The sequence below is a fragment of the Rhamphochromis longiceps genome, linkage group LG12, assembly GCF_057381845.1.
Source record: "Rhamphochromis longiceps isolate RC_006_pf linkage group LG12, R_longiceps_female_GT1.1, whole genome shotgun sequence".
NCBI lineage: Eukaryota > Metazoa > Chordata > Actinopteri > Cichliformes > Cichlidae > Rhamphochromis > Rhamphochromis longiceps.
This window is the reverse complement of record NC_140568.1, coordinates 40,575,393-40,602,638: the sequence shown is the minus strand read 5'-3', so window position 1 is coordinate 40,602,638 and position 27,246 is coordinate 40,575,393. Positions and strand designations below refer to the sequence as shown.

Below are 27,246 nucleotides of genomic sequence, written 5' to 3'. Positions count from 1 at the left end.
CATTAGGAAGGTGAGAATAAAGAAAGTCAGTGTTTGCAGAGTAATATATAAAAAGGATCTTAAGGATAGCAGGAGTGTTGGTAACACTGAAAAAAGAGAGAGTCTGCATTAAATTTCAGATTTGTTTTCACAAAGTACTAAATTATAGTTATAATTTAAACCATATAATCATACAATACTGCCTGAGGTGAGCTGAAAGAAACGATAAATGACTGTGGGTACTACAATGAACTTCAAACATTGGCTGAAACATGTGGTATGAAGAGAGTGGACATGTTTGTACTATAGCTCAGCACAGCAGGTGAAGCCTCCACAGAAACCAGCACAGGAGAGGAAACAACCAGCGGCTCTGACGCTGGAAAAACACTCTGATCAAACATGCTGCTGGATTATGAAGAGACTATATACATGTACACACACACACGCACACACACAATGTTTTTCTAACATGTAGGTCTGGGTGGAAAACCCCAGTCTTTGTTCTTGAACCCCTGCTGTTACCATGCCTACAGGGTAATGTCACGCAGAGCAAGAAATGAACTGAGTTAACCCGACTCACCGAGTGGGTTTAACCAAACAGCACCAGGCTGAGTGGTGGTTTATAACAGCCACAGTTTGACCTGCAAGGCAAATGATTCCCCGGGGTATTGAAAGAGTTTTTAACTCAGAAATGACAAAAGAAGAGCATGAAGATGGGCAGGAGAAGAATTCGAGAAAGGTCTCTGGACAAAGTTTGGTTTGGGTTTATATAGCAATGGATGGGAAATGGTATCAGATCATGATGCAAATGCACCTTCCAAATAAATTCCATCATTTGATACATCCAAGAAAAAAGTGATGCAATACCAAATGACATAGAGGCTGTATTGTACAGATGTACGGAAATAAATACAAACATGTCTTAAATTTTCTAGCTTCTCCGTTAGCATGCCTTCGGCACAAAAAAACGGTCTACAAACTCAGACCAATACAAATGGTAAATGGCCTGTATTTGTAAAGCGCTTTACTTAGTCCCTAAGGACCCCAAAGCATTTTACACTACATTCAGTTATTCACCCATTCATCCACACATTCACACACTGGTGATGGCAAGCTACATTGTAGCCACAGCCGCCCTGGGGCGCACTGACAGTGGCGCTAGAGTTTAAACTTGAACCCAGTTGGAGGACTGTGGATTCTGCTGAATTTTGACTGGATCCGGAAGAAGGCAGAAGAAACAAAGCAGGTGTCCTCAGTCATGCTAGCAACTCCAAGATGTTTCATTGGGAGCATGGATGCAAAGATTAGTACTAACATCACATCAAAGTAGTACTATTCTACCACCACGCTTTTATATTCCTGCATATACTGGGGTAGCGTTGCATGATTCACAGCTCAAAATAGTCCCTGTTGATCTTATACGAGCCCTGATGCAGCTTTTCAGTTCAAAATGAGTTGTTTTAGCTCCTTCCTCCTCTTCTCCTTTAAGGCTATCTTCCCTTTGACTCAGCTTTCTTATAGCTTTCCTATTGGCTGGTCTTCACAAACAGAAGGTTTGTTCTAGTAGTCTGCTCACAACTTGAGCTCAAGACCAGTTTTGTTCACATTTCACACCCTGTTGGGCATCTTGGGTACCCTCTAGAACTGTGTGCCCAAGATGACCCTATTAGGTATATCCCAGCCATCTATGGGATATACCTAATACAGCCTTAAGTGTCGTCTCTCTATATGATATCACAGAGTGACAAAAATAGAAAAAAAAACAACTTGGAAAAACTGGGTAGTAAGAGCAGCAACCTGATCTCTTGGCTCACAGAGATAAGTTGTGCAAGGGACTTTATCCACCAACTCCTACAATTCAAAAAGAAATCAGGACCCTTATAAATATGTGCCTCTTGCTTGCTAAACGTCTAATTGCATTGTATTAGAGAAAAATTGATAGAGCAAAACCGGGCATTGGTTACGGGACATGTCCTCATCTCTGGCTATGGAAAAGATAACCTATATTTTGAAAGGGAAGAAGGAGCTGTTTGAAATTGTCTGGAAACCTTTTATATTAAACTTGGAAGGAGTGGAAATTTCACAAGTGTTGGTGGAAAAGGGGAACCTGGAGTCACATAATTTGGAAAGACATAACGTGATATAAATATGAGGGATATGGTGGAATGATACTTTGTATAGTTCATCTGCTTTTTTTGTTTGTTTGTTTTGGGTTTTTTTTTTGGGGGGGGGGGGGGGTGTTTTTTGTTTTTTACGTTTTTTTCCTGATGAATATTCTGTCATATTTCTGTATACGATTTATTTGACCTGTATTTTATGTGTTCTAAAAACTCAATAAACATATTGTTGCAACAGAGATAAGCTGTGCATACACTGGCCTCATTGTTTGAAACTTTGTCCATAGTTATTGTGAGCATCCAACACTGGAGCAGTTTAAGTAACAAAAAATAAGGAAAAGTCTCCAAAAAAAGTGTATATGGACATGACAGAAGCTCTCATCAATCGGAGAAACACCAGTTTTGTACATTTCCTTTTTAAAGTTTTGTCTATATTTATATAACAATAATTTGTTGTTCATTTATTAAATCAAACTTTTTCACTGAATTCTAAGTTGAAGGAATGCTACTGTCATTATCAATACACATAACTTGCTTTAATCATTGGGTGATTGTTTGAGGAATTAATGTCACATCATGGCTTAAAAAAAAAAAAAAGCTTTTGTAGTCGAGTGCCCAAAAATCCAACGATATTGAGTTTATGGTTTATGTGGAAAATTATTTCAGGGCTTTAAGACTTTGTTCCTGCCATCTATCTGACGTCATATTATCAGTGTGAGCGTTTCTGCTTTATTAATAAATTCCAATGATAAAAACGTACTTGCCTCACTGAAATCCAAGCAACACGAAAACCACCATATGGAATTTGCCATAAACCATTTCTGATTATGTAATCAAAGCGATGATGTCAAAGGCGATCAGGCCCTTTAATAAAACCCAGAATATATAAACATGAAATAATGACATCAGTCAAGAAAACATTACAAAGCCTTTACTGGATGCTGTGACCACAAACCACTAAAAACATAAAGTCAATGGGAATTCTGCACTGATGGACGGACAGGAAAACACAAACGGACAGACTGACAGCCAGGAACAGACAAAGAAAACAACCTCATGATGCAAAAAGCCAAGATGCCAACAGGCATTTGGAATTTTCTGAATCCTCATGTGTCCCATCAACATCCCACACTAACAAAATATTTTGCCTCAAACTGAGCAGCTCCAGTTTTTCTTTCTCTGCGGCTCTGAAGTTATGATGTTTGGGCCATATTCACCGACTCGGCGCTGACAGCTCATCTAGTCTCTGATCTGTCCAAAAAGAAAACTCCTGTAAAACCCCAGAGGACGAGGTCAGAGGACGGCGCCCGTGTTTTTACTGCACATTCTTTTCAATCAGAGCGTACTCGAGGTTCAGATAGAGAGGTCGCCGGTTCGAGTCGAGAATGAGAACCTGTCACGCTTTCCCTCAAAAAGAAACTGAAACTCAAATTGGGAATATTTGGATGTGTATGAGATTTTCCACTGCTACATCCAGGATTGTAACAGGATCTTCTTACTAGAACTTCTTACTAAATCATCTGCAAACAATCTAACGTTCTGCTGTAGCCACAAATAGACAAATTTGTTGGAAGAGTTTACATTTAACTTCATTCATACCTTTTGGCTTTATAGTTTTTCACTTAAAAAAAAAAAAGGGTGGAGCCAGTTACTGGGTCTCCAATAACTGGGTGGATGTTCAGAAGCCAATAAAGCAATTTAATACCAGTTTCAATAAATAATACAATAGAATAGAATGCCTTTACTGTCACTATACAGTTGTACAATGAGATACAGACCACCTCCTACTCAGTGTAAACATGCTTGGGGGGGGGGGGGGGGGGTACAGTTCTGCAGCACTATGTACATATGGACAGTATTAACAAAGGGAAAAACATATATATATATATATATATATATATATATATATTAGGGGTGCAACGATACACAAAATTCACGGTTCGGTTCGGTTCGATACTTTGGTGTCACGGTTCGATATTTTTTCGATACAAAAAAATGTTCATGCATTTTTAATTTGTCATTTATTAAAATTATATAAAATTATTAAAATTATAAATTATATATTTTAACTCAAAAGTACAGTTTTTAAATTTAACCCTAACCCTTGTGCGTGTTTTTTATTTTGACAGCGAATGCGCACCTGCGGACCACTTATGTGCAGCCCTGGTTATTTAGCTCGTCATATTGCAGCCACAGAAATTCTTTTGTCCATGAAACCATAAAGCTGAACTTTCTTTTTGCCTTATAGTCTGATTTGTCATAACTTCTCCGTTTTGTGGTAAGCTTTTCTTTGGCTGTCACTTCTTCACCCCGACCTGTCTTATTTGGCTCAGCAGAACTGAAATGCTTTTACACACGCACTCACATAAGCTCAGCGATTCTCTGCGCGATCAACCTCTCACATGTTTAAGCTTGCTGCGGGAGATTTCACTTGTCATGTTTGCATAGTAAGCTAACGATTAATAAGACGATGTCAGAGGAATTGGTGCACAAATTATCATCACTCACAGATCAGTGCTGTCGCTCTCTATACACAGTTCGCACGATTGCAAAGTGAAAGCAAAAAAACAAGCGCAAATTCAAACGCGATTTCAATATGTCACATATTGACAGTGGCTCACCAATGCCAATGACATAATTACCCAGCTACATTTCTGAAAGAATGCAAAAGCATTGACATATATTTTTCCTTCCTACAATAGCCCGACGGGCAGGGCAGAGATAGATTTTGGTAGCCCGACTGAAAAAAATCGCTAGCTCCGGGACGTCGGGCTAGCGATATTGCAAGCCCTGTATCTGATTGAGGAATCACTCATCTTTGGAAAAGAGAGTTTATTACAGAGAAATGGCTCTTTCCAAAATAAAAGCTATACTATCCGCTTCTTCTGGGCTATATTCTCAGCAGCATAAGGAGAATCATGTGCTAACAGCTGTCTAAATGACTCGGCTAAAGTTAGTAGCATGCTTGTTGTTTTTGTCTTTGCACTAGGATGATGTCGGCGTAAATGTGCAGTCATATTCGTTGTGTTCCCACTAGTGCTTTCAGGTTAATCTCGTTGAAATGACCTTAACGCCACAACACGGCAAATCTCCGTTAACGAGCTACCGCCGATCGCTCCGTGCATGGGGCTAGACGGCCAACACGTTAACGAGCTAACTGCGCTAACACACTAGTTCACACCAATGTAATTGAGCATTGCATGGCACATCCAACATACTGTTTTACTTTAGTCCATGACTCGCTTACCTTCAGGGTCATACGTCACATGAAAACCAAAATAATTCCAAACGCCAGATCTGAATGAGGTTCAATGCCTGTTGCAAGGAGAGCTTAACTTCTGTCCCGCTAGCTTGCCCTGCGCTCTTCCTTCTGACTATGCTGTCTGTGTTGAGCGCTCAGTGGATCTGCGCTGGACAGTGCAGCCTAGGCGGAGTAGTGGAACACAGATTCACTGAGCGCTCAACACAGACAGCATCGTCAGAAGGAAAGTTGATAAAATAAATTACAAATGTTGTATTGTTCGACACATATGCGTACCGAACTGAAAGCACTGTATCGAACGGTTCAATATCGATACGAATATCGTTGCACCCCTAATATATATATATATATATATATATATATATATATATATATATATATATATATATATATATATAATGCACAATATACAAGACATAAGTAATATGTAATAAATAGTGTTATGTATATACAGTTGAGTAAATAAACACATAAATAAACAATAAAAACAAGCTGGAGTGAACCAAGACTTTCTCCCTGGGTTATGGCATTAGTCCTGTCCTTCCTTCTTATCCCTTTTTTCCTTCCTTCCTTCCTTCCTTTCCCTGTCCTTTTCAGTCTGTCCTTTTGTTCCTTTTCCCATCAGCTTCACACCCTTCATTATCCCTTTCTTTCCTTTTCCATCTTCTTTGTACACTTTATTTATCCTTCCCCCACCTCCTGCCTTCCTTCCTTCCTTCTCGCCTTTCTTCATTTCTCTGTGCTTTCCATCAGTTATAGCAGCGGTCCCCAACCCCCGGAGTCATTTGGTACCGGGCCATGTGAGTTGAGGCTTAGGTGTGAAATTTATGGTTTTCAGGGTTCTTATCGGTTTTTATCATTATTTTTTATTGTTTTTATCGTTAACTGGGTTTCCCTGGGTCTTTTCCCGTGTGACTTTTTTTTGGTACCGGTACTGGTTTTATTTTGTTGTATTTATCTGCAACACCTTAAAGGCCAGTCCGTGAAAACATTGTTGGACCTAAACTGGTCCGTAGCTCAAAAAAGGTTGGGGACCGCTGACTTAGAGCACTTATTCATTGCTTTTTCTGGCCTTTTCCTTCACCTTCCATCTTACCATCTTTTCACCTCCATCTGACTCTTCCTCCCTTTTCACTTTTTCCATCCAACAAGCAGAAAGGACTTTCTGAAGTTTTAATTAACTCTGTGAATATATTTTAAAATCTATTTATCTATAATAGCATAAATCAGTGAATCAGCATTTTCAGAAAGCTTAAGGTAAGAAATTAGGAAAACTGGACTGTGGGAACTGCTTAACCTACTCAGTATTTATTTTACTTAATTGATTAACTCATCAATGTAGCCCTAAATAAAACTTTATTACAAAAATTACATTTACATCAAGATAAAGTTCAGTTTTAGCGCTCTGCTCCTGACTTCTCTGCCACAGCGCTGGAGTAGGGAGTGATGAAGCTGCCGGTCAGATAGTTCAAGAATTATTCCACCATAAAGTTGGACTCCAGCACTGAGCTCTGCCTCGGAGGGGATCGATTTGTCGAGCAGTAAAATACTGCCGCTCCAGAAAACCCTCTGCTGTTCCACTCAGATGTAACGGTAAGTGTCTTAATTAAAACTGGCTCTTCTAGGATGCCATAGACAACATGACACCAGCTCCCTGATTGGCTATAGGACAAGCATCTCTTCCTGTTTTGGGAGGCGTCAATAAGTGAGTTTAACAACCAGTGAGTTTTAATGGAATCTGTGTGTAAAGCTCCTTCATCAATAGGCCTAATGGCCAGTCGTAGCCTGGCAGCCGGTAATCTGCCGGTTAGAGCTGGGTTATCTGACCAGACCAATTTCTTCAGGGTTAGTGAGTTTAAAAAGCTGGTTTCAGACCCCATGGAGGGTCACTGACAGTTTGTGCCAGGTCCAAATAATGAGCTGCAGCAGCAAAACAAAAATTACATCCAGGATATTCTTACATCTTAGCGCCAGAATATTCAGTTTCTACACTTTGTGTTGTAGATTTCATTTTAAACAGGCAAATTGTCTCAGATTGTCAGTTTTAATTAGCCTTAATATGCAACTAGAACAGGACCATTTAAACTAACTATTTAAAATCAGCTGTGTTCATTATTCATGCTGCACATCGGGACAAAAACAAACTCTTGAAGTCTCCACAATCTTTACCTGATCACAGAAGTGTATAACTGTAGACACCAGACCAGCCCAGGCATCAGGGACAACAGATATAATATTGATATTATGTTCCTGCCTTGATTCACAAAGACATTCGATGGCGCGCTGAGTACAAAGATACACTTCTTTATAGTCTTCCAAAAAGCCAGTAACTACTCAACAGGAAGTGATGGCATCCAATTGTTGAAATAGAGTAGTTCACATATTTATGAAACTGCCCCCTGGTGATGATAAACAGCTACAACAAGCAGACAAGGCTTTGCAAAGCTCTACCAAAAGCATAGCATGTAAAAGGGGAGGTGTAGTAGATGGGTTAGAAAATGACCTGCAGACGTGGTGGTCATAAATAAGTTTGCTGCTGTCTGTCACTTGGCAGATTAGCTCTTGCAGGTCATACTGTTGGGCACAACAGATTTAACTGCAGCTTCATATTGGGTTCAACAGGAGTTAACATGTGAAAGTAAAATCTGCTCAGTGATTGTCTGCATCAGATAAACTCATAAAAACATGTCGTCAGTTTAATCCTCATCACTTTCATGTTCTTTTTTCCCCCCAAGCAAAGACCTGGTGGCCCTGCCGGACTTGGCTGATCATGTCTTCTGTGCCCCCTAACCTCTGACCTGTGATCCTCTACAGCCTCCCACCACCACAACCAGAAGCCCCTCTCCACCCACGCCCACTCCCACGTCCTCCTCCTCCACCTCCTGTCCCACTGCAGCCAACAGCAGAGAGACTGATGTCCGGTCAACCGACGTCTGACTGACCTTTACCAGCTCAGCCACACGGGACTCATCTATCTCTGTGTCTCCCTGCATGCCTCAGTCCACCCTCCCTCGCTCTCTCTAATGCTAATGCAGCTGTTTATAACTGCCACATTGACTTTCTCCTGCCACTGTATGTAAATACAATCTGCTCTGATCAATGGACTGAGAGGTGACATGACGCTGACCACAAGCACACACGCACAGAAAAAAATCCACACAAACAGGCAGACACACAACTAAGTGCAAAATGCGAGAACAGGATGAAATTTAAAAACCTATTATTTGTTGAATTAGTATCAGTTTCCCCCCCCCTGCAGAATACAACAGGAACTCCAAATGATGCAAATAATACAATTACTTGAATAGGAAGCCTAACATAAATGAATCGGTCTAACAATTCAAGTTAGTTAATTTAACATTTTAACAAAAGGAAGTCTGGTCCTCATTCCCTCATTTCAAACTATGTGCACATAACATAACCCCCTTCTATATACTTCCATCATGTGATAATGTTGATAATGTGGTTGTGATGCTAAAACCAGTGTTATAGTCACAGATAAACATGAGGCTCCATGAGGACATCCCTGTACTCTCCAAATGTCCGCAAGAGACTACGCTTTATTCCACCAATTGCCCATACATCATACAAGCAGACTCCAAGTGCACATGAAGAACGTATAACAGGCGCTTGACTACGGTTTCATGGTTTTTTCACATGTATGTCAGGATACAAGTATAACCTAAGAGTACCTCCAGCATCTAGCTAGCTATTTGTTGTTTTCCATTTCCTCACTGCACCGCTAAAACTCGATTTAATGAGCTAACCACCTGTAAAAATGCACCATTAATTCCTGGGTAAATAAGCAAAAAGCAACCCCAGTAATGTTATTGATCTCAATTCAAAGATACATTTCAAAATGTGTGTTTACCAGCCAAAAATAATTAATCTTCCTCGTATGGGTTTTGATTCCTGTGCATCGGAGCAGCCATGAATCTTTTTGGAAGGATTTAATGACACTTATTGCACAAATGCACAAAGCCATGAGGCAATCGTGGGTGCACGCATAGATATAAAGCTCTCCCCTCCTTACCTCCCACAGGTGTCGGGTGTTCCTGACCACTCCAGACTGCAGTTTTTCCAGCATCAGGGGGACTCCTTGAAACGGGCCAATCCAGGTTCCCTGAGGGATCCTCTGAGCTGCACAGATTCCGTAACCCAGACCAGGAACTGTGCTGGTGCACAGACACACCTGCATACAGAGGTCAAAACAACGTGACACCAGCAGCTGCAGTCAGCTAAAGGTGAGACGTGTGTAGTTTGTTCTGTAGAAGAATTTACTTACAAACTGTAGCTGTGATTTATTATATCATGGTCTTACAGCAGCCTACTTATCAGACATGTATCACCCAGTGGAAGTACTAGTTTCACAGTATTTGTATAGTTTTATTTATTTATCTATTGTGTGTTTTTTTTGCAGTGACTGTGTGTTGTTGTTTTTTTTACTAAGCTATACTTTCCACCACTGACACCTCAATTCATCAACCAAAATGACCCACACCTGTTTGAGCCCAGTTACTGTGATTGACATTGTGTGTGGCCAATAAAAAATAAGCATTCCTCGGGCTTGGACCAGTTGGATACCTGGAAGTAGAGATGAACGGACTTCACCCAGATACAAAGCAGAGGTAGTCATGATGAAGGTAGATGGCAATGGAAAGATAACCAGCAGGGGATTGATGGGTGTACTATGTAGATGTTATGATTATTAAGCTTTTAAAGCTTTTTGGTGGTGTCAAATTAGTAGATAAAGATATTAAATGTTGCTACCAAGTGGGTGCACAATGAGGTACATTTATATGATTACTATTAAATATAATTTTGCAGGCACTACATTGAATTTAAGTATTTTTCAATAAATAATGAACCACTCAAATATCAGAGAAGAAAGGGGGATTTTACTTGCTCTGAACCAAACTGTTTTTAGTTAGAGGCTGCATATAGGAAGTGGGGGTCACCTCTCTGGGCAGGTCTCTCAGCCAATCAGGGATGTCTGGTAGGGTGACAGGTGCTGCCGTGCTGCTGGTGCCGACGAGCCGGCGCAGAGAGTGAAGAGGGCCGTGCATCGGACACTCACCGTTCCTGTTGTCTGCACACATGTCACAACCTGGCAAGGAAAGAGAGACTTTTTAACACCAGCAGATGGAAAACTGAAAACAAAACAACATAACATACCATAACTGAAGACATTTGTTTTAAATATGATGAAACTCATTTTTAAAAGGGCAAAAAGTGTTGTTTGGGTCCTGGCTGCAGGCTTTCAAGTGTTTACACATGTGTACTCTGTCTTCATTTGGAGATCAACACACTTATGAACCGTTGTAACCTTATGACAACTTGTGTTCCCAGACTTTTAATTAATACAAGAGCATGAAAAATGTGTTGCTTTTGGCACAAAATGTCAAAATCATTTCTCACTGAAGTTAAACTCACTTGTGCTCACTCACTCCTTTAAATTAATATTTTAATGTTTTGCAGTTTTCTAGTGTTTATTATTTATTGTTGAAAAGAGATAATTTATTTTGAAAATCTAGGAAGTTCCCTGGAATTTCCTTTCAAAATTTATTGAAGTTTTTGTTTTGATAGCATAACAAAATTTCAAAATCCGATTTCTATGTGAACCTTCTGATTTAATAACTGTATGAATGCATTTTATCCGTTTGGATTGTTTATGCAGAATTCCATTAAAAACCTGCAAATTCCATTTTGAAAACACCAATTGAAAAGTTTTAACTGGAAATGTGACTGAATGCTGGCACAGTTATACAGATTTTGTACTGATATATACTTTTTATTAATTACCAGCTATTTAAAAAATCCCCTTAGCACACACATTAAGTCCCAAACCTCCAAATTGCAGTTCATTATGATGTAAGTGGATGAAAGACTGACATATCTTTTTGTATTTTTACTTGTAACTACACGACTGGAAGAAAATCCACAAAGCAGTCATTGCAAATCTAATCTGGAATCTTTATGTAACAGTAAATAAACAGTTTCAGAGTCAAAATTGAAGTACGAATGATTAAATCTTTCTAAGCAGTGGTTAATCCTTCAGACTGAATGAAAAACTGAAACTGAAGAAAAAGCAAAAGAGGAATAAAAAGCAGGAGCCCTGATGAAGTCCAAATGAGGGGGAAAAAGTCCTCTCCTCTGTGTTTTTCCAGGTTAAATGTGGCAAAGAGCGTATTGCTGGGAGTTAGCGAGTGTCAACATTTACTCAGAGATGCAGTCTGACAGTAATGGATGTTAATTGACTGTAGCAACATAATGAGAGATTATTATCTGCGCAGAAAACTCCCACAGAACAGAGCAGCTGAGAGGAACAGGATGTTAATGTTGTTTTTCTTCTGTCTTTCCCAAAATTAAATATCCGTCATTTGATCGACTGACGGCTGCTTTTACACCATGATGGATTGAAGTTAATTAAACCATATTATGGTCATTTATAAAGCAAAAAATGTAACTCTGGGTCACGGTCGAGTAAATGGGAAAAATTCTCCAGGATCCTTGACTTATTAAACCGAGATAAAATAAAAATGTCGCTTTTATTTCAGCTCAGGGGTAAAAGTAAAGTCTGCGACAACGAAAAACACCACAGAGCAGCCACTTAAGATATTTCCTCTCATGACTGCTTCATTCATGTGGGTAAACAAACAAACCAAAGAAAACAAAAGAAATAACTAAGTAAATACATATGTGTGTGTAGGAGTCCCGACACATGAGCCAACAAAAGCTCAAAGCGGAGCCTTGACAAACAGAATAACTGAAGCAGGGAGAAGAAAGATTAAATCTAGATCGCATGGAAAAATGAGAGGATTTTAATAAGGTGCAGCAGCTAATGTTTGGACATAGAGTATGTCTTCATCAGCATGTGAGGAGGCAGGGGGCATGTGGATGTTTAAACTTTTACCCAAAGAAATATTGAACGCTAAGAAGACATATGGAATAACAGAAGAAAAGAAAAGCATCTTGATTTTTTTAGGGTACAAAGAGATCCCAGAGGCCCAGGATTGGAGGGCTCTGGTCTTCACCTGGAACAAAAAGAAGAAAACCACAAACACAAACATGATCTTGAAGACCCAAAGACAAAAAAGCACCAAAAGGAAACACAAATGTGAGCACTGTTACTTAATTTAGGAGAATAGAAAATACATACAGAGTGAGAGTCAAATTCTATATATAAGAGTTGGACATAGCCGCTGTGATGTCACTCTCAGGTTTAATTTATTTTAAATTTCAGCTCCCTTCATAGTGTTAGTAGAAGAGAGGACGGAGAGTTGAGTTGACAGTTGTGCAAGCTGTTGCCTGAGAGTGCATGGGAGACACACAAACCCATCCATCCATTTCATCTTCTACTACTTATCAAGCCACAGGGCAACAGTCTAAGCAGAGATATTATTTTTCGGTCCAAGTGACCAAAATATTTTTGCACCCAGATGTAAATATGTTGATTTCTGCTGTAAAACTTAAAAGATTTATTATGTGAGTCTGTGGAGATCAACTGGCTTTTAGAGCGAGCCTCCAGTGGCCAATCTAGGAACTTCCGCTTCTGCCACTTCCTCACTGGCTTCATTTTTCAGACCCAGAGTTTGTTCCTTACTTTAAACACGCAAAAAGTCCCGGAGACATAAATCTACTGGGGTGCACTGGCCCAAACCTGGGTGCTGAAACCGAACCAGGCCTGTAAGTTGCACATCTGGCCACCATTGTCAGTGCTACATCCATCTGACTGCTAGAAACACAAAGAGTTTGAGGCAATCTCCTGATTCAAACTTGTGATCCTATAAATCTGATGATAAATATCACTGGTTCTCAAGTTTGTGGTGTTCCAGTTTTAGCACATGAGAGGATCCTTCAGAGGGTTGTTGTATTTAAGTTGAAGTTACCCAGGTTTATATTTCATATGTGCGTGTGTGTGTGTGTGTGTGTGTGTGTGTGTGTGTGTGTGTGTGTGTGTGTGTGTGTGTGTGTGTGGTTTCTGGAATAAAAACATAAGAGAAACCACAACAATAAACAACAATGCTTTGGCTGAATAGGCCTTTATGTCATCTTTGCAAGCTGTCAGTCCTGCACGGCTGTCGATATCTTTAAGAATTTCAAAAAAAAACTAATACATATAATAAAACTACTATAATGCCAAGAAATTAATATGCTTACGCTACATTGGATGTTTCTATCTGAAGCACACGAATGAACCACATTTTACCAACGAGTCTATCAAAACACATCAAATCACTGGACCTTCTGCTTCGACACTGAAATAACAAATGTAAAGCATATTTACATGTTAACTAAAACATACAATCCCAAACATCTCCATCAAACAGAGATCAAACAAACTATGAGCCAGGTTATCAGTTAACCCCTCAGAGGAGCTGATGGACTCCTGACATGTGTGCACACACGCTGAGAGAGAAGAGACTGTGGTTTATGAATCTATGAACTACAAACCTTCTTTACAGAAACAATACAACAAGATAGCAGGGAATATAATTGTGGCTTATGTATACTTTTTTCCTATTACTTATCATTAACACATACTTTTACATGTAAGTAACTTTATAATCGATTCATAAACACACAAAAAAATCCCAATCCTGTTGTAATGTATACTAGTCAAATCTAATTATACATAAAAAGTAATAAAACTAAGATTTAAATTAATTCATGCTAAATATTACAGGATATGCTGTGCGTCAATACACTAGAACCAATCCTTTTTGGACAGCCAAGACCATTGTGGAGATGCACAGTTCCACACTTAAAGAAAATTAAAGAAAGCATAACAGCGCTAACACTGAATACAGACTGTCAAGCAAGATGATGGAGGGGTGAGGATTTTGGATCGTTTGATGCTGCAGTCATTGAGTAATAAAGTACTCCAAAGTCAAATATGAGGCCATCTGTCTGAAAGCTAAAGAAAGTAGGAAATTAGGATTGCTGTGCTTCATCCTAAGCACAGCAGCAAGTCTACAGCAGACTGGCTGAATGAAAGGATGTGAAGGGACTGTCATAAACAAATGCCCACAATGAATGAAAGCAACACTGTAAAAAGTTGGGCCATTGCTCCACAATGATGTGAATACGGATAAAGTCACATGGGAAAATAGCACTACAAGTTATTGCCAGTAAATGTGGTTCTACAAGCTATGTATGTTTGTTTTCACGATTGCATGTCTTTTTCACATGACTGTATGCAACACACACAAAGATGCATGCTCATATTAAATGTGACAAAGATATAATACGGTCAGAATATGTGTGAATATCCTTGTAAGCCAAAAGCTCAGACTTCAGACTGCTCTAAAGGCTCAATTCTGTATGATGACATGAAGATATCCCCAATATGTCATCTGAGACACTAAAGCTCCTTGACCGTAAGACCTTGTTTTTATGAACGTGACCCAATCAGAAGAAAGTTAGCTGAAATGGGGAGGAGCTAAAATTGTTTGTCTTGACAGATGATTGGTGATAATATCACCAGATGCGCCAAGGTCCAGAATGAGATAAAGATTGTTTATTTTAAATAGAGTCCAAGAACACAGGTCCCCCTTTAATTTGACTCTGTTGTTATCACTACTGAGACTACGTCTGATACTGCTGCTAATTCACCGCATACAGGAGCAGACTTAAATCTGTAAAAGTGTCATTGGTGAACATATCTTCTGTTTCTTCTCTATCCTTCACTCCTCTCTTCCTCTCTTCCAGACTGATGAACTGGCTGTGAACTTGTTATGGCATGCTCTCCTTGCTACCCATCATTCAACCTCAGTATTCTGTTGCATCCATCGCCAGTGTTTAGACAGCTCCGCTCTGCCTCTGATCCCCGAGCTCCTTCCAGTGAAAATGGCTACAGGCACTTCTTATTCTGCTGCTTTATGAAGTGTTTTGTTCTCATAAAAAAAGATTTTTTAATAAGTGTGTTTGACTTTGATATCTCTTATCTCTTTATTATCTCTTTAAACTCCACGCCGAGTTATTAATCTGCTCCATTTACGTCTTAGTAACAAGCATTTTCATGTTTTGAAACTTTAAGGTGCCTCTTTCAGTCTCCACAGTTTTTCTTATGTCACTCTGATCTTCAGCAATAACTGTAAGAGTAATATACATTTTGTGTTATTTCCTGACTTTCTGCCATTACAAGCATCAAAGAGCAAGAAATTTGAGTTTCGGTGACTTCTCTTTGGCAAAATCATCACATTTGATAACAGCTGTGGATGTTAATAGCACAGCTGTGAGTCCAGAGGAGATGGGACCACACAGTGAGGCTTATACTTACTGCTTCTACGACCAGAACTATACTGCTACACTTTTTAGCTCTCAGTTATCCTCTTTAGGTTAGAAGGAAGTGGTTATAGAAGCAGATATTTCTCTCAGGATTTTGCTTTGAGACTATAGATATTAAGTGGACACAAAAAGACATTCTGCTTTTTTGTTAGCTATATCAACTGTCATGTGGAGTTTGTGGTGAGTCTTCTGCCTCCTAGTGGTCATAAATTAGATGGTACAGCTTTAATCTATTACATCAAAGTGAACTACACACATATATCCTGCAGCATCTTTAATATAAAGCCAGAAATACCTTCTTAAAACAAAGGCATATATTGCATTGAGTGTCTAATAGTTTGTCTTAATTTTCTAGATCAGGGGTCGGCAACCTGCGGCTCTTTAGTCCTTATAGTGCGGCTCCGTGTGGTTTGGGAAAATAAATTAGAAGTATTTAGCTGAAGTGTATTTTATTTATGTTAGTTCTTTTTTAACTTGTAGTTCTAAATTGGAAGATTATTGTGATATTGAAATATAAAAATACTATTATATTCTTTTATTTTTTCATCGCTCAAAATAAGCGTCACACTCGCGGAAGCCAGTGTACCCACCGAAACGCCGTGCATTTATCAAGACTTTCAACCCCAGGTAGGCCAATTATGGACCTTCAGATCCACATTATATCAGCAGCTGTTCTCCACCGTGAACTATGTTAAAAACAAACACCGCTCACGCCTCACAGATGACAGCTTACAGTCCTGCGTGAAGATGAAAGTGACTTCGTACAGCCCCGATTTGCAGACGCTGTGCGCAGAGGTTCAGGAGCAGAAGTCCCATTGTAAACATATCACGGCAGACCCGACGATGTTTGCATGAACACGCTTTTCAGCATCTCTTTATTGACCACTTTTCACACACGGTTGCTGTACGCATACAGCCGGCTGTAGCTTTGCAGCTCACAGCCCGACACACACCAACACAACAGCATAGATGGCACAGACGTTAAGGCGGCGAGGCGTGATTGCGGGTGCCGCTCAGGTGCGTCCGCCTCCCCTGCAGCGGCGCTGCAGACCACGCCCCGCCACACACATTAACCAGGTAAAATACATATTTAGGCAGAATTTTGCAAATATCTATTTTTTATCTTTTAGCAGCATAGTGCTTTTTTTTTTTTCAACTATTTTTTAAAAGTCAGGTCAAGGCTCCAAAAGCCCAAAGGCGATATGAGGGTGGCAGCACAACAGTTTTTGTTTGCTACATGGATCATTTTAGTTCAGCTGGGTGTCTTTCCTTTTGTTATATTTCTTTAAGAGTTCAAATGTGTTAATTACATAAATAAAATGTAATTTTCTCTGTAGCACTTCATGGATTTCATAAGCAACACATCTTAGTTGTTCACACAAAGTGGCTGTAGAGGCAGAGTCCACTTAAAAACTAAGAGTTGTTGTTGTATTAGGGACAAATTCAGACTCCAAAGTCAGCATTTGCCCAAAGAGTGAGGTTTATAAGTGAATAAATATATATTTCTGTAACATATTCAGTATTCTTGAGTTTGTTCTTCCACCTCGTAGTGGTCAGAAATCCTTGTGGACATCTTAAAAACACATTTAGGTAGAAAACCCTTCTCCTGTTTTTGGTTCTCCTTTTAAAATAAAAATAAAAATGCTTGTACAATCATAAAATATATACATAAAAACTATTAACATTCTGTGATTCTTTTCTTTTTCTTTTCTCAAACCCATTTGAAAGACAGAGGTGTCGTCCTGTGTCCAGTCTGGGAGGTCTACACTTTATGTATATACATGTTAAACATAACAGGCTTGACTGCTGTACTGTAACTATGAATTTCATAAATGCAATTATTTATTTTTCTTCACTTGAATTACATCGATGGCAGAATATCAAGGTCTTTAAATGATTTTCTAAGACAGGTCTGGTTATTTCCACGATTGATCATAATCAGGAAAATCAGCTCTGTGAGGTCTGTTGTGAGGTCAACATCAGCTCTTACACAGAGAATAATTGTATCTGGAGCTCTGTAATATGATGGCTTTTTGTTTTTTGTAGGAGAAACACATATCAAACACAGGAAATACTGTCATGGTTTAATATTAAACATGTCAACAAACCATGACAGGTTTAGATTTTAAATATTTAATGAAAACCACAATCTTTTACTAACATGCATGATTCTGAATCCTTCTCCCTGCATCAATGTAACCAGATGAGACATAATCCAGGCAGCAGTCACAGCATGCTGCCTTTAAAATGCGATCGCAGCATCAGTCAGAACTCTATGCATGTGATTTTTCAAGAATTGGATTTGCACAGAGCATACGTGACGTACTGCTTGCTCCTCGTCTTTACAGAAGGTTTGGATTTCATTTCAAGCCTCTCATTAGCACTTAAAGACAGTAAACAACAACTTAACCTGCAAGCTTGTCGGTTAGAGAGAGGTTAAAGTGTGATTTGCATTTAATATCTGTCACACAGTATAATGTGTGTGCTAAAGTTGTTTTGAGTGACTCCACACAAAGTGACAGAGGCTGAAAATCAACATACAAGCAGTCAGAGGTCTGTGTGTGTGTTCAGCCGTTATTAAATTACTGTAAAACTGTCAGCTGGTATTAACTCCAGATGTAACTCGGAAGAACTGATCTGTGTTTCCTATCAAAGCAGAATGCATCCCAGCTGGCTGATAACTTCCAGCCATTTTTGCTGTTGGGAAATCGACATAAAGCTTTAAAATTTATGTATGTATTTATTGAACATAAAATTCCAGCCTCTTTATGTTTTCTTTCAGTTTGTTTTTCCACTTCTGCTCAGTCACATCAAACTGATGTGAACACAGATGACTTAAACATCTAAAGGACTGGGGGAAATATGGCTGGAATTTAATTTATTAAAAATTATTAATATTTTATTAAATTAATAACTAAAAATGTATATATTTAGGCAATAAACCAAAGGAACTAATTGTATGCTAATCCGCCAGCATGTTAGGTAAGTCTGCTTGATTTATCTGTATTTTTTGCTTGTAATAGCAGCAACTAATGGAAGAATTTGTCATTTATTGATCATTTTTTAATCTAGAAGTAGCCAAGAATCTGTGAATACAAACATTATGATTTTTAAATACAAATGAGTCACAATCCAAATGTTTGAGAACATTTTGACTCATGTAACAAACTCACAAATTTTGGAGCATTTAAAGAACTCGGTTTTCTCACCACCAGTAGTTTTACTCAGTCTGTTGAAAAAAAAACAAAAAAAAATCTCTTTGGAAAATATTTTTATAAAGTCTTAAAAACTACCTCGAATGATGTCACAAAGGCATCCTCATGTTTATCCTGGGTTAGAAGCTTCTAACAGAAAGCTCATGTAACAAAAGCAGACTGTGATGGGCTAATGAGAGGTTATTCCATGGCATAATGGCAAATGTGGGATCCAATGTTGCTGGACTTTGAGGTACACCAAAGATTGATCTGTGAAAGCTTTAAACTGTTTTAATAATTATTTAATTTAATAATCATTCAATGTTTGGAGAAAAAAACATCTTTTAACTGATCAATCAATTAGAAAATAGTGAAAAAACAACAAAAAAAAAAACAAGTGACCCTCTCTTCTTACATGTAAGAGGTAAACATTTGCAGTTTTCCTCTCTCAAAAAACAAAATAGTGACATAATAATTTATGTCACTCAACAAATCATTGCAGTCAATCATTTTAATAATAACTTCATTTATTTTAAACTGTATCAACATATGGCGAGCTAGACCTTCAGTCAGACCCGCATTCTGTTGGTGGATGCTTTCTACATTTATTCTTCTATTAGTGCGAGAGAGAAAAAAACATTCTACGTTTTTGAAAATATTTATCTAAAGACGTAAGAGCCCTAAAAAACCAAGCGTGAAAATCAGTGCCATAAATATTCAGATAGAACCTGTTAGCATAGCAAAGAAGGATAAACGACTTGCAGTTATTGAACTTAAATAAAAATAAAAATAATAAAAAAAATACCCCCCCCCGCCCCACCCACATTAAATAAGTAAAAACGTAAATGGATAATAATTAACCATCATCATCATTATCATCATCATTATTATTATTATTATTACTGTGATTAATAATCGAGCTGTGACAGTGACACATGAAGGAGTGCGTATGTGACTGCTTTATCTACACCCCCACTCCACCCACTCAAGCACACACGCGCGCGCGCACACACCCAGGAGACCTCAATACGACCGTGTTGGGATGATAAATAGCGGGCCGGTAGGTCGGTGGATCGATCCCCCCTCCTCCTCTCTCACTCTCTCCCTCTCTCTCCCCTCCACAAACACAAAACTATATACGGCAATTAATTCCTGCTTGTCCCTCCATCCCTCATCGGCCCTGCCGGCGCGTATCGACTCAGATTACTGCTGATGGTCCGTTTTATCACCGCGGAATATACGCGCTCACACACACACACAATCTGCGTGCTGTTTAGGATCGCTGCCATAACGCCTGAAAGCAGAAGCGGCGGAGATGAATCCCGAGGTTACGGCACAGACGCCAAAGCGCCAGATTACAGGATTATTACAGCAGAACGAGACAGAGCGGTGACGCTGCAGCAGCAGAGAGCACGAAGTTTAACGTTTAAAGCAAAAGAAATAAAATGAAGTCCTCGTTATTCTCCTGCAAATTCTGAACACTTAAAAAAAAACCCCAATGAGATCCGACTGAAATTAAGATGGATCACGGTGCAGCCACTTTACAATCACCTTTTTTTGTGTGGGAATGTTCTGGAAGTCGGAGATTAGAGTAATCAAAAACGGACCTTTTTTAAAGCAGTGAGCGAAAAATTCCTCCATAATGTTAGAAATGTTGTGAGGACATTAAAATAAAACTGCGCGACAGCAAAATAATAAGAATCGGGCTAATAAATGATTAAATTACAATAATAAATAAATTCTGACTGTAATGTTAAACTAATGGCAAACAATGCGATTTCAAAAACTTAAATTACGCTTGAACAAATCTGTTCAGTTCAGGATTTAACTCACTCGGTGAAAGTTTGATTATATTCAGAGGGTAATGCACATCACAACAGAAAACTGAATCACTGATATATATGAAATTAGAAGCATTTTTCTGGGTATTTAAGTGATTTCCTGGGGTAGATGTCAAACTTTCCGAAACTTTAAATCAATCTCCACGTGCACAGCGGCTGTTTTCAGCGCTGAGCCTCCACCGTGAAGTATGCGTGTGTGTGTGTGTGTGTGTGTGTGTGTGTGTTTCTTTTAACGGGACGTCCCGACAGCACTGAAGAAACGCACCTCTAGGCCAGACTGGCGAGATTTTAACCGGCGTGTTCGTGCGTCTTTTACGCATGACAGCGCCTCGTCGATATCTGTGTAAACGTGTGCGAGGATTCACAGCCGATATCGAAGCTGGAGTTTAGTCGGCTTTAGAGTGAAAAATATCCGTTTTTAAGATGAAGATTGTCTTTTTTCGAAGAACACAAAAAAAGTAAAAGTGAAAAAACATTCAAACTAAATAAAACTAAGAAAAAAAATCTCTAAATGTTTCTATTTTTTAATATAAAATTTTATTACTTTTCGGGAAATAATCCGCAGCTTTGACCGGAGTGAAATGACAGCGCACTCTAATAAACACCCTTAAATGGTGCGTGAAGGCCGACAGGTGCAGAGAAAAGAGGCGTTTGTTTTTTAACATAAGATCCAAATGGACTCTGGTTAATATTAACTGTGAGCTGCAGGACTGCTGCTGTCTGAGAGCGTGATCCCAGGCCAGGCTGCTGACCTTTGACCTCTGACCCTCCAAGCCAACCACTATCCTCTCCTTCCAGCTCCTACTGTCCAGCACCGCAGCTGTCAAACCAACTGTAACGTCTCACACAAGTGCTGCATGACACGCTTTAAAACTGCAGTGAATGAAATTAAGTCTTACATTAGTTAAATCATGTTAGATTTGCTCGTAAACTTAAGTTACAAGTTTACTGCACTTTAATGACCAAATAAATCTGAAATTATGTGCAGTTTAAGGAGTGAATCACATGTCGAGTGATGGAGGAGATTTAAATACATCCTTTTATTGGGAATTGTCTGTATAAATTATTGTAATTTTAAGAGGTTGTTTAGGTGGAAACCGATGCTGGCAGCATGCCACATATGTGTGTATTTTGAAAGAAATGCCGCAAAACAAAAGAGAAAATTATTGTGGTCCAAAAGAGCAGACGTTATGTGTTAATTTATCTTTAAAATTATAAAATATATATTTTAAAAGATTAGTTATAACTTTTCAAAAACGAATAAATTTTTTTTTTGCAGTAATAATACATAAATATTCATGGGAAATTATAGAAATAAGCAATTTTTTAAAATAAAAAATTATAATTAGCAACACTCAGTGGTTAAACATTTTATTAAAAATTTGTTATTTTAGTTGTAATAATAGGATTAAAAAACACCTGAAACGCTGAGCAGATGATTTTAAGCCCGACAGAAACACTACAGTGTGATTATAAGTACTTGATAGTTAAACACTGAGTACACCAAAAGGTCAAAGGTCATGGTCGAGCGCCATAGAAGGATTGTTAGAACTGAAGATTACAGGACTGCTTCTCTAAATAAAGCGTGTGTGTCAGTGTGTGTGTACGTACGGTTGTTGAGCTCTCCCGTGTGGTTGCTCAGCGGGATGATCTCCATCCTCTGCTGTCCGTACAGATAGTAGTCCAGCTCCTCTGCCGTCAGCTTGAACCTCGTCACGGTCCCTTTGCCGCCCTCCTCGCTGCCTCCGCTGCTGCTGCTCTTCACGCTGGACGACACCACTCCAACCCCCACCCCTCCGCAGCTCTGCTCTTTGGCCTGATGGAGGAGCCCAGCTGCTGGGTTGAGCCCCTGCGGGTTCTCTGGAGGGACCACCACCACTAGATCTCCTCCTCCGCCTCCTCCTGGTCCTCCTCCTCCTCCTCCAGGACCTCCAAGTCCAGCGCACACTGGGGCCAATGCCTGCCCAAAAAGTGCGATCTGCTGGGGCACAGGCAGCTGGGAGAGCCCTGCGTTGGTGGAAATGGAGATGGAGGTGGACGGAGTGAGGGCTGCCGCTGCGGCTGCTGCTGCGGCTGCTGCTGCTGCTGAAGAAGAAGCTGCTGAAGAGGAGGAGGAAGAAGAAGAGGAAGAAGTGCAGTGCGTGGAAGCTAGGAGGTGGCTATGCAGGCGGGACGGGCGCATGGTGTCAATAGGGATGGAGAGACGGTCAGGTGGGGGTGGCGGAGGAGCCAGAGGAGCTTTTAGCTGAGCCTGAGGGAACAGCTGCTGCCAGTGCTGCAGGTAGGACGGGTCCACCTTAAGGAAGGCCGAACCGCTCGGGTCGCCCGGCTTCAGCATGGCTGTCCACTGACTGCTGGGAGGAAACATCAGAGAGAGCGGCATCAATCATCAGGATCAAAAAACATATAGAAACATTCAAGAGGTCAAAACATGAAGCGCTGAACATGCAGGGGTTCCAGTTTGTTCACTTCAAACACGAGAAATACAACAAGTGTCAGATTCACTACAGACAAATTTTTTTAATTGTGTGTTTAATTAATTTTTAAACATATTTGACAACTTTAGTGAGACATTTATGACTTTTTAAAAGATAAAATCAGTGCTTTAAGTTACTGCGTTTTTACATAAATCAGTTTTCAGGGACTTAAGAGAGAGCTCCACTCCAGAACTCAACTGATGACCGATGTGTTTGCTTGATTTTTTTTCTGCAGAATTCAGTCTCATTGCTCATTTCAAAATCTACAACAGATCACATCTGATTCACACTTTTTTTTTTTTTTTTTTTTTACCAGAAAGCGTTTTGTTTCAAACAATTTATTTTCTGAGGATTCATCCAAAATTACATTTGTGTTAAATTTGTGAGCACATTGAACATCAGCCTGCTGATCGATAATGTTTTTTTTTTCTTTACTTTTTTTCCTTTTTCTTGCGTTTTGTAAAAATTGTAAATGTAAAATGGTGCAAATTGCATTGAAATGTTTTAGGTATAAAGTTTAAAATGACAATTTATCAACATTACATGTAGTCTGAGTTTTTTTTATCTATAAATTTACAAAGCAGGTGTTTCACTTTTCTACAACTTTGATTGCAAACCAAATCTCAAATAAATATGTTTCACAGTCTGGCTTCTGCTCTCCTTTCAGTCACCCTAATGTGTTTTTAGGCTTCAAACAAGCTAAAAAGGATAAAATCCGATACAAAATTCCAAATTTAAATTTATATCCGTGTTTATAATTAAAAAAGAGTGAGAGGGTCATGCTTCAGATGTTTTTGGTGATCATGCTGAGTTTGTTCAGTCTTAAATACTCCACTGGTTCAACCTGAATTCTTTCACAGAGGAATTTCAAAGGTGGATGTCCACACTGGTGTGTTTTTTGTTTAAAAAAAAAAGAAAAGAAAATCTGCAGATCTAAATTCCAATGATAAGAATTAGGTACGATTCTACACATCTTAAGAAGACATTATTAGAAAGTAGAAAGAGTTTTTATAGTGGTGAATATTGGCGAATATTAAAAAGAGGAAACAATTACATCCACTGAAATAAGCAGACGTAAACGATGTACAAATAAAAGAATCTTCTGTATGACTTAAAATAAAATGATCTTATAACTGAATTGTTTGCCTCTATTTGCAGTTTTTTTTTCTTCTACGTTCTTTTTAAAACTCGTGACGAATTAAGTCTCACCAACCAAATAAAAGCATTCAGTTTGGAAAATAAACTTCGAACACCAATAAAACACCAAATATAAACTGACTTCTGCCTCCTTCCTCTGCTCCGCTGTCTCTGTCTCGGATGGTTTGTTTTAGCGCGGATTTTACGCACACCGAGCGCAAAAAAACGCGTTAGAAAAGCCAACAAAAGCCGTTAACGCACTCACGTTCACACTTCCGAGTAGTTTACAGTGTAAACCAGTTCGTGATGAATAGTTTCATCTGAATAAGTGAGCAGATGATCCGGATAAGTCCCTGGAAGCTCGGCGATCTCGCGTGCTGATCAAGTCCAAGCAGAGGCAGCGCTCGGCGGGCAGAGACGCGGAGAGGCTCCGATAGGTTTTGCTTGGAGTTCCCTTTGATGTTTTCCCTTTCTTTTTATAACGTGAAAGTTGGCAAAGCAGCAAAGCCTTACAGTTATCAGAGTGTGTGCGGCTCCTGGGCGCCGATTTCCGGGCAGCGGTGGAAGGTTTGTCCCTCCTCCGGGCTGCGGTGAACCATCGAGAGGAGCCGGGACAGTCCGCTGCGTCCAGCGCGTCTCCGGAGCCAGAACTACCGGAGAGTGTTCTACACGAGTCTCTCTCTCCCACCCCCTCTCTCTCCACTTCCATTCACTTATCCTCTCTCCTCCTCTCTCTCCGCTTTTCTCCATAGTCTCTCTCTCTCTTTCTCCCTCAAATTCACACGTATCCTTTCTCTCTCACTTCTCTTTTCTCCATCCTCCTTTTTCTCCAAACACTCAGTTTTTACTATCTCCCTCCTTTCCCCCCCTTTTATTTCTTTCATGTCTTCTTTACAGTGCTTTGCTTCAGACTGGACTCTTTTTACTTCATTCAAATGATCTTTATTGACACTATGAACAAATGCCAATATGGTGAAAGCAGCACTGGCTACATGCAAACCTCTCTCATGTGTCTATCAAAGGTTGCTGGTGATTTGTAGTAAATCAGTTGAGCACACCTTTGTGTGCTAAAGATTTGAGTTTGTACAACTAAGCAGTTTTTCTTTAAATCAGTGCAGTTTGGTTCATCAACCAAAGGTAACTGAAAGTTTTTCAAATATCAGTTCAGTACATATACTTTGTTACCCCTGGAGGTCATAACACCCCGTAACCCTAATAAAGAAATGCTGTTTGTTCACTAATGTCACTCAAAGCTGACAGAGCAGAATCATTCCACTTCCTACTCATTGCCCAGCAGATTGTTCTTGATGTACAGAATCACAAAAGATTTATAGTTTTTTCCAAAAACAGTACAGATAATGACTAAGTCATGCTAAAGTAAACATCTTTGAGCAACATCTTTGCAAATAGGAAAAAATAACTTTCTGGTGACTGGATTTATTCTTTTTTTGCAAGTAGTGTCGGCGACCAACTAGTACCCCAGAGGTGAAAGGTGTTGCATGCTCAGCCTCTGGGGGACCGCAACATGATTACACAGGTCACTTGGTGGGAGGCAAACTGCCATTCTACAGCAACTACATCACTCTTTGTGGAAGAAGTTCAGACTTTCTGTTTCAACTCTATGGGGTTCTAGCTAGATTATGAACATCAGTAGTGAAAGCGAATTTCTGATTTTTTGTGTATGTAGACATCAGCAGACTTATGCTTTTAACAAATCTGCTACTAATGAGGTTTCACTGCAGCAATGGAGGCTATGTCTACAACCTGGATTCTCTATGTAGACAAGCAATCACATCCATAACCACAAGAGGTCTCTTCTCAGGAAAGATTTTTTTTTAAAAATTTGTATAGTTTTTGAGCTTCTTGTCAGTTATTTTTCATTCTCCTCATTCATCCACCGAAGAACTTTCAACAATCTAAAATCTTGTTTTTCTGATATTTATTTTTATTTCTGATCTTATAGGTGGTCATTCTGCCAGTTCAAATCGCTCAGCTTTCATCCACTGTGTGTCTGTGTAATGTATGTATGTGTGTATGTGTATGTATGTGCGTGTGTGTGCGCACGTGTGTACCAGTGAAGATAAGACAGATTACAGCCGAGCTCATTGTGTTTTGGGTCTGACTTGTTATCCATGACCCCAAGCTTTCCCACCCGTCTGCTTCACAAACACGCACACGCACATGCACGCACACACACACACACACCTACACCTACACACGTAAAGCATACAGTATGTGTGTGTAAATCAGTCATTGTAAGCTGCTGTGGATAAGAACAGCTAAGAATCAGCTAAATGCCTGAAAATGTAAATGTGTGTGTGTGTGTGTCAGTATGAGTGTGTGTTGTTATGACTGGCGTCGCCCTGACAGGACCCATTTGTCATCCTCGAGACCTCTGGTGGATTGATAACGAACAAAAACACAAACATAAGCGTCTGAAAATGAACTCTTGTCGGCTTAAAGCGACTTTTTCAGCATGGAGGAATGTGGAGCAGCAACAGCCCGTCTGATTGGCTGAAGCACAAGTTCAGGGTCGACAGTAGCCCGCAGAAAAGCGCAGGGTTGGTAGTTCAAATCTAGGGTCTTCTTACATGTAATTTTTCACCTCCAAGGAGGTAGGTCCTTATTGTTAGGAGATTGGGTTTTTTTTTACGTGGACTCAAAAAGGCAATTTTAATCACAACATCAGTCAAAATGTCCTTGTATGGTTGGTTGTTCAATTTGATGAAAAAGGAATATTGTTTTAACAGTGAAGGAAGCCAGCAGCACTGCAGCCCAATCCAACTTCTTTACTTCCTTTTTCAGTGATTTGTGTGTCTTGTTCTAAGGAATTAGCTGTTAGTCACTGCTGAAGAGTCAAATCGCTGGCATGACACTTCCTTTTAGATCTAAGGCTTTTCTTTTTTTTGCATCCAAATGAACAATACCGATGAATTTTTAGTGCTGAGT

The 27,246-nt window shown here is 39.5% G+C and overlaps 1 protein-coding gene across 6 annotated transcripts in view; it reads right to left on the bottom strand.

The window, feature by feature from the left end:
• prdm6 (PR domain containing 6) overlaps window positions 1-24,983 on the bottom strand; it is a 126,252-nt gene extending 101,269 nt beyond the window's left edge. For 2 of the 6 annotated variants that reach the window (XM_085426358.1, XM_085426353.1), the window contains exons 1-4: window positions 24,563-24,983; window positions 22,295-23,034; window positions 10,317-10,465; window positions 9,392-9,550 (exon numbers count right to left, since the gene is read on the bottom strand). In XM_085426358.1, coding sequence (XP_085282484.1) covers window positions 9,392-9,550; window positions 10,317-10,465; window positions 22,295-23,021 — 1,035 coding nt within the window. In that variant the 5' untranslated portion in view covers window positions 23,022-23,034; window positions 24,563-24,983. Of the gene's footprint in view, window positions 1-9,391; window positions 9,551-10,316; window positions 10,466-22,294; window positions 23,038-24,439 lie in introns of all 6 variants that reach the window. The other 4 variants (XM_085426354.1, XM_085426356.1, XM_085426355.1 and 1 more) reach the window with 4 other exon arrangements.
• Between the last annotated feature and the right edge of the window lie 2,263 nt (window positions 24,984-27,246).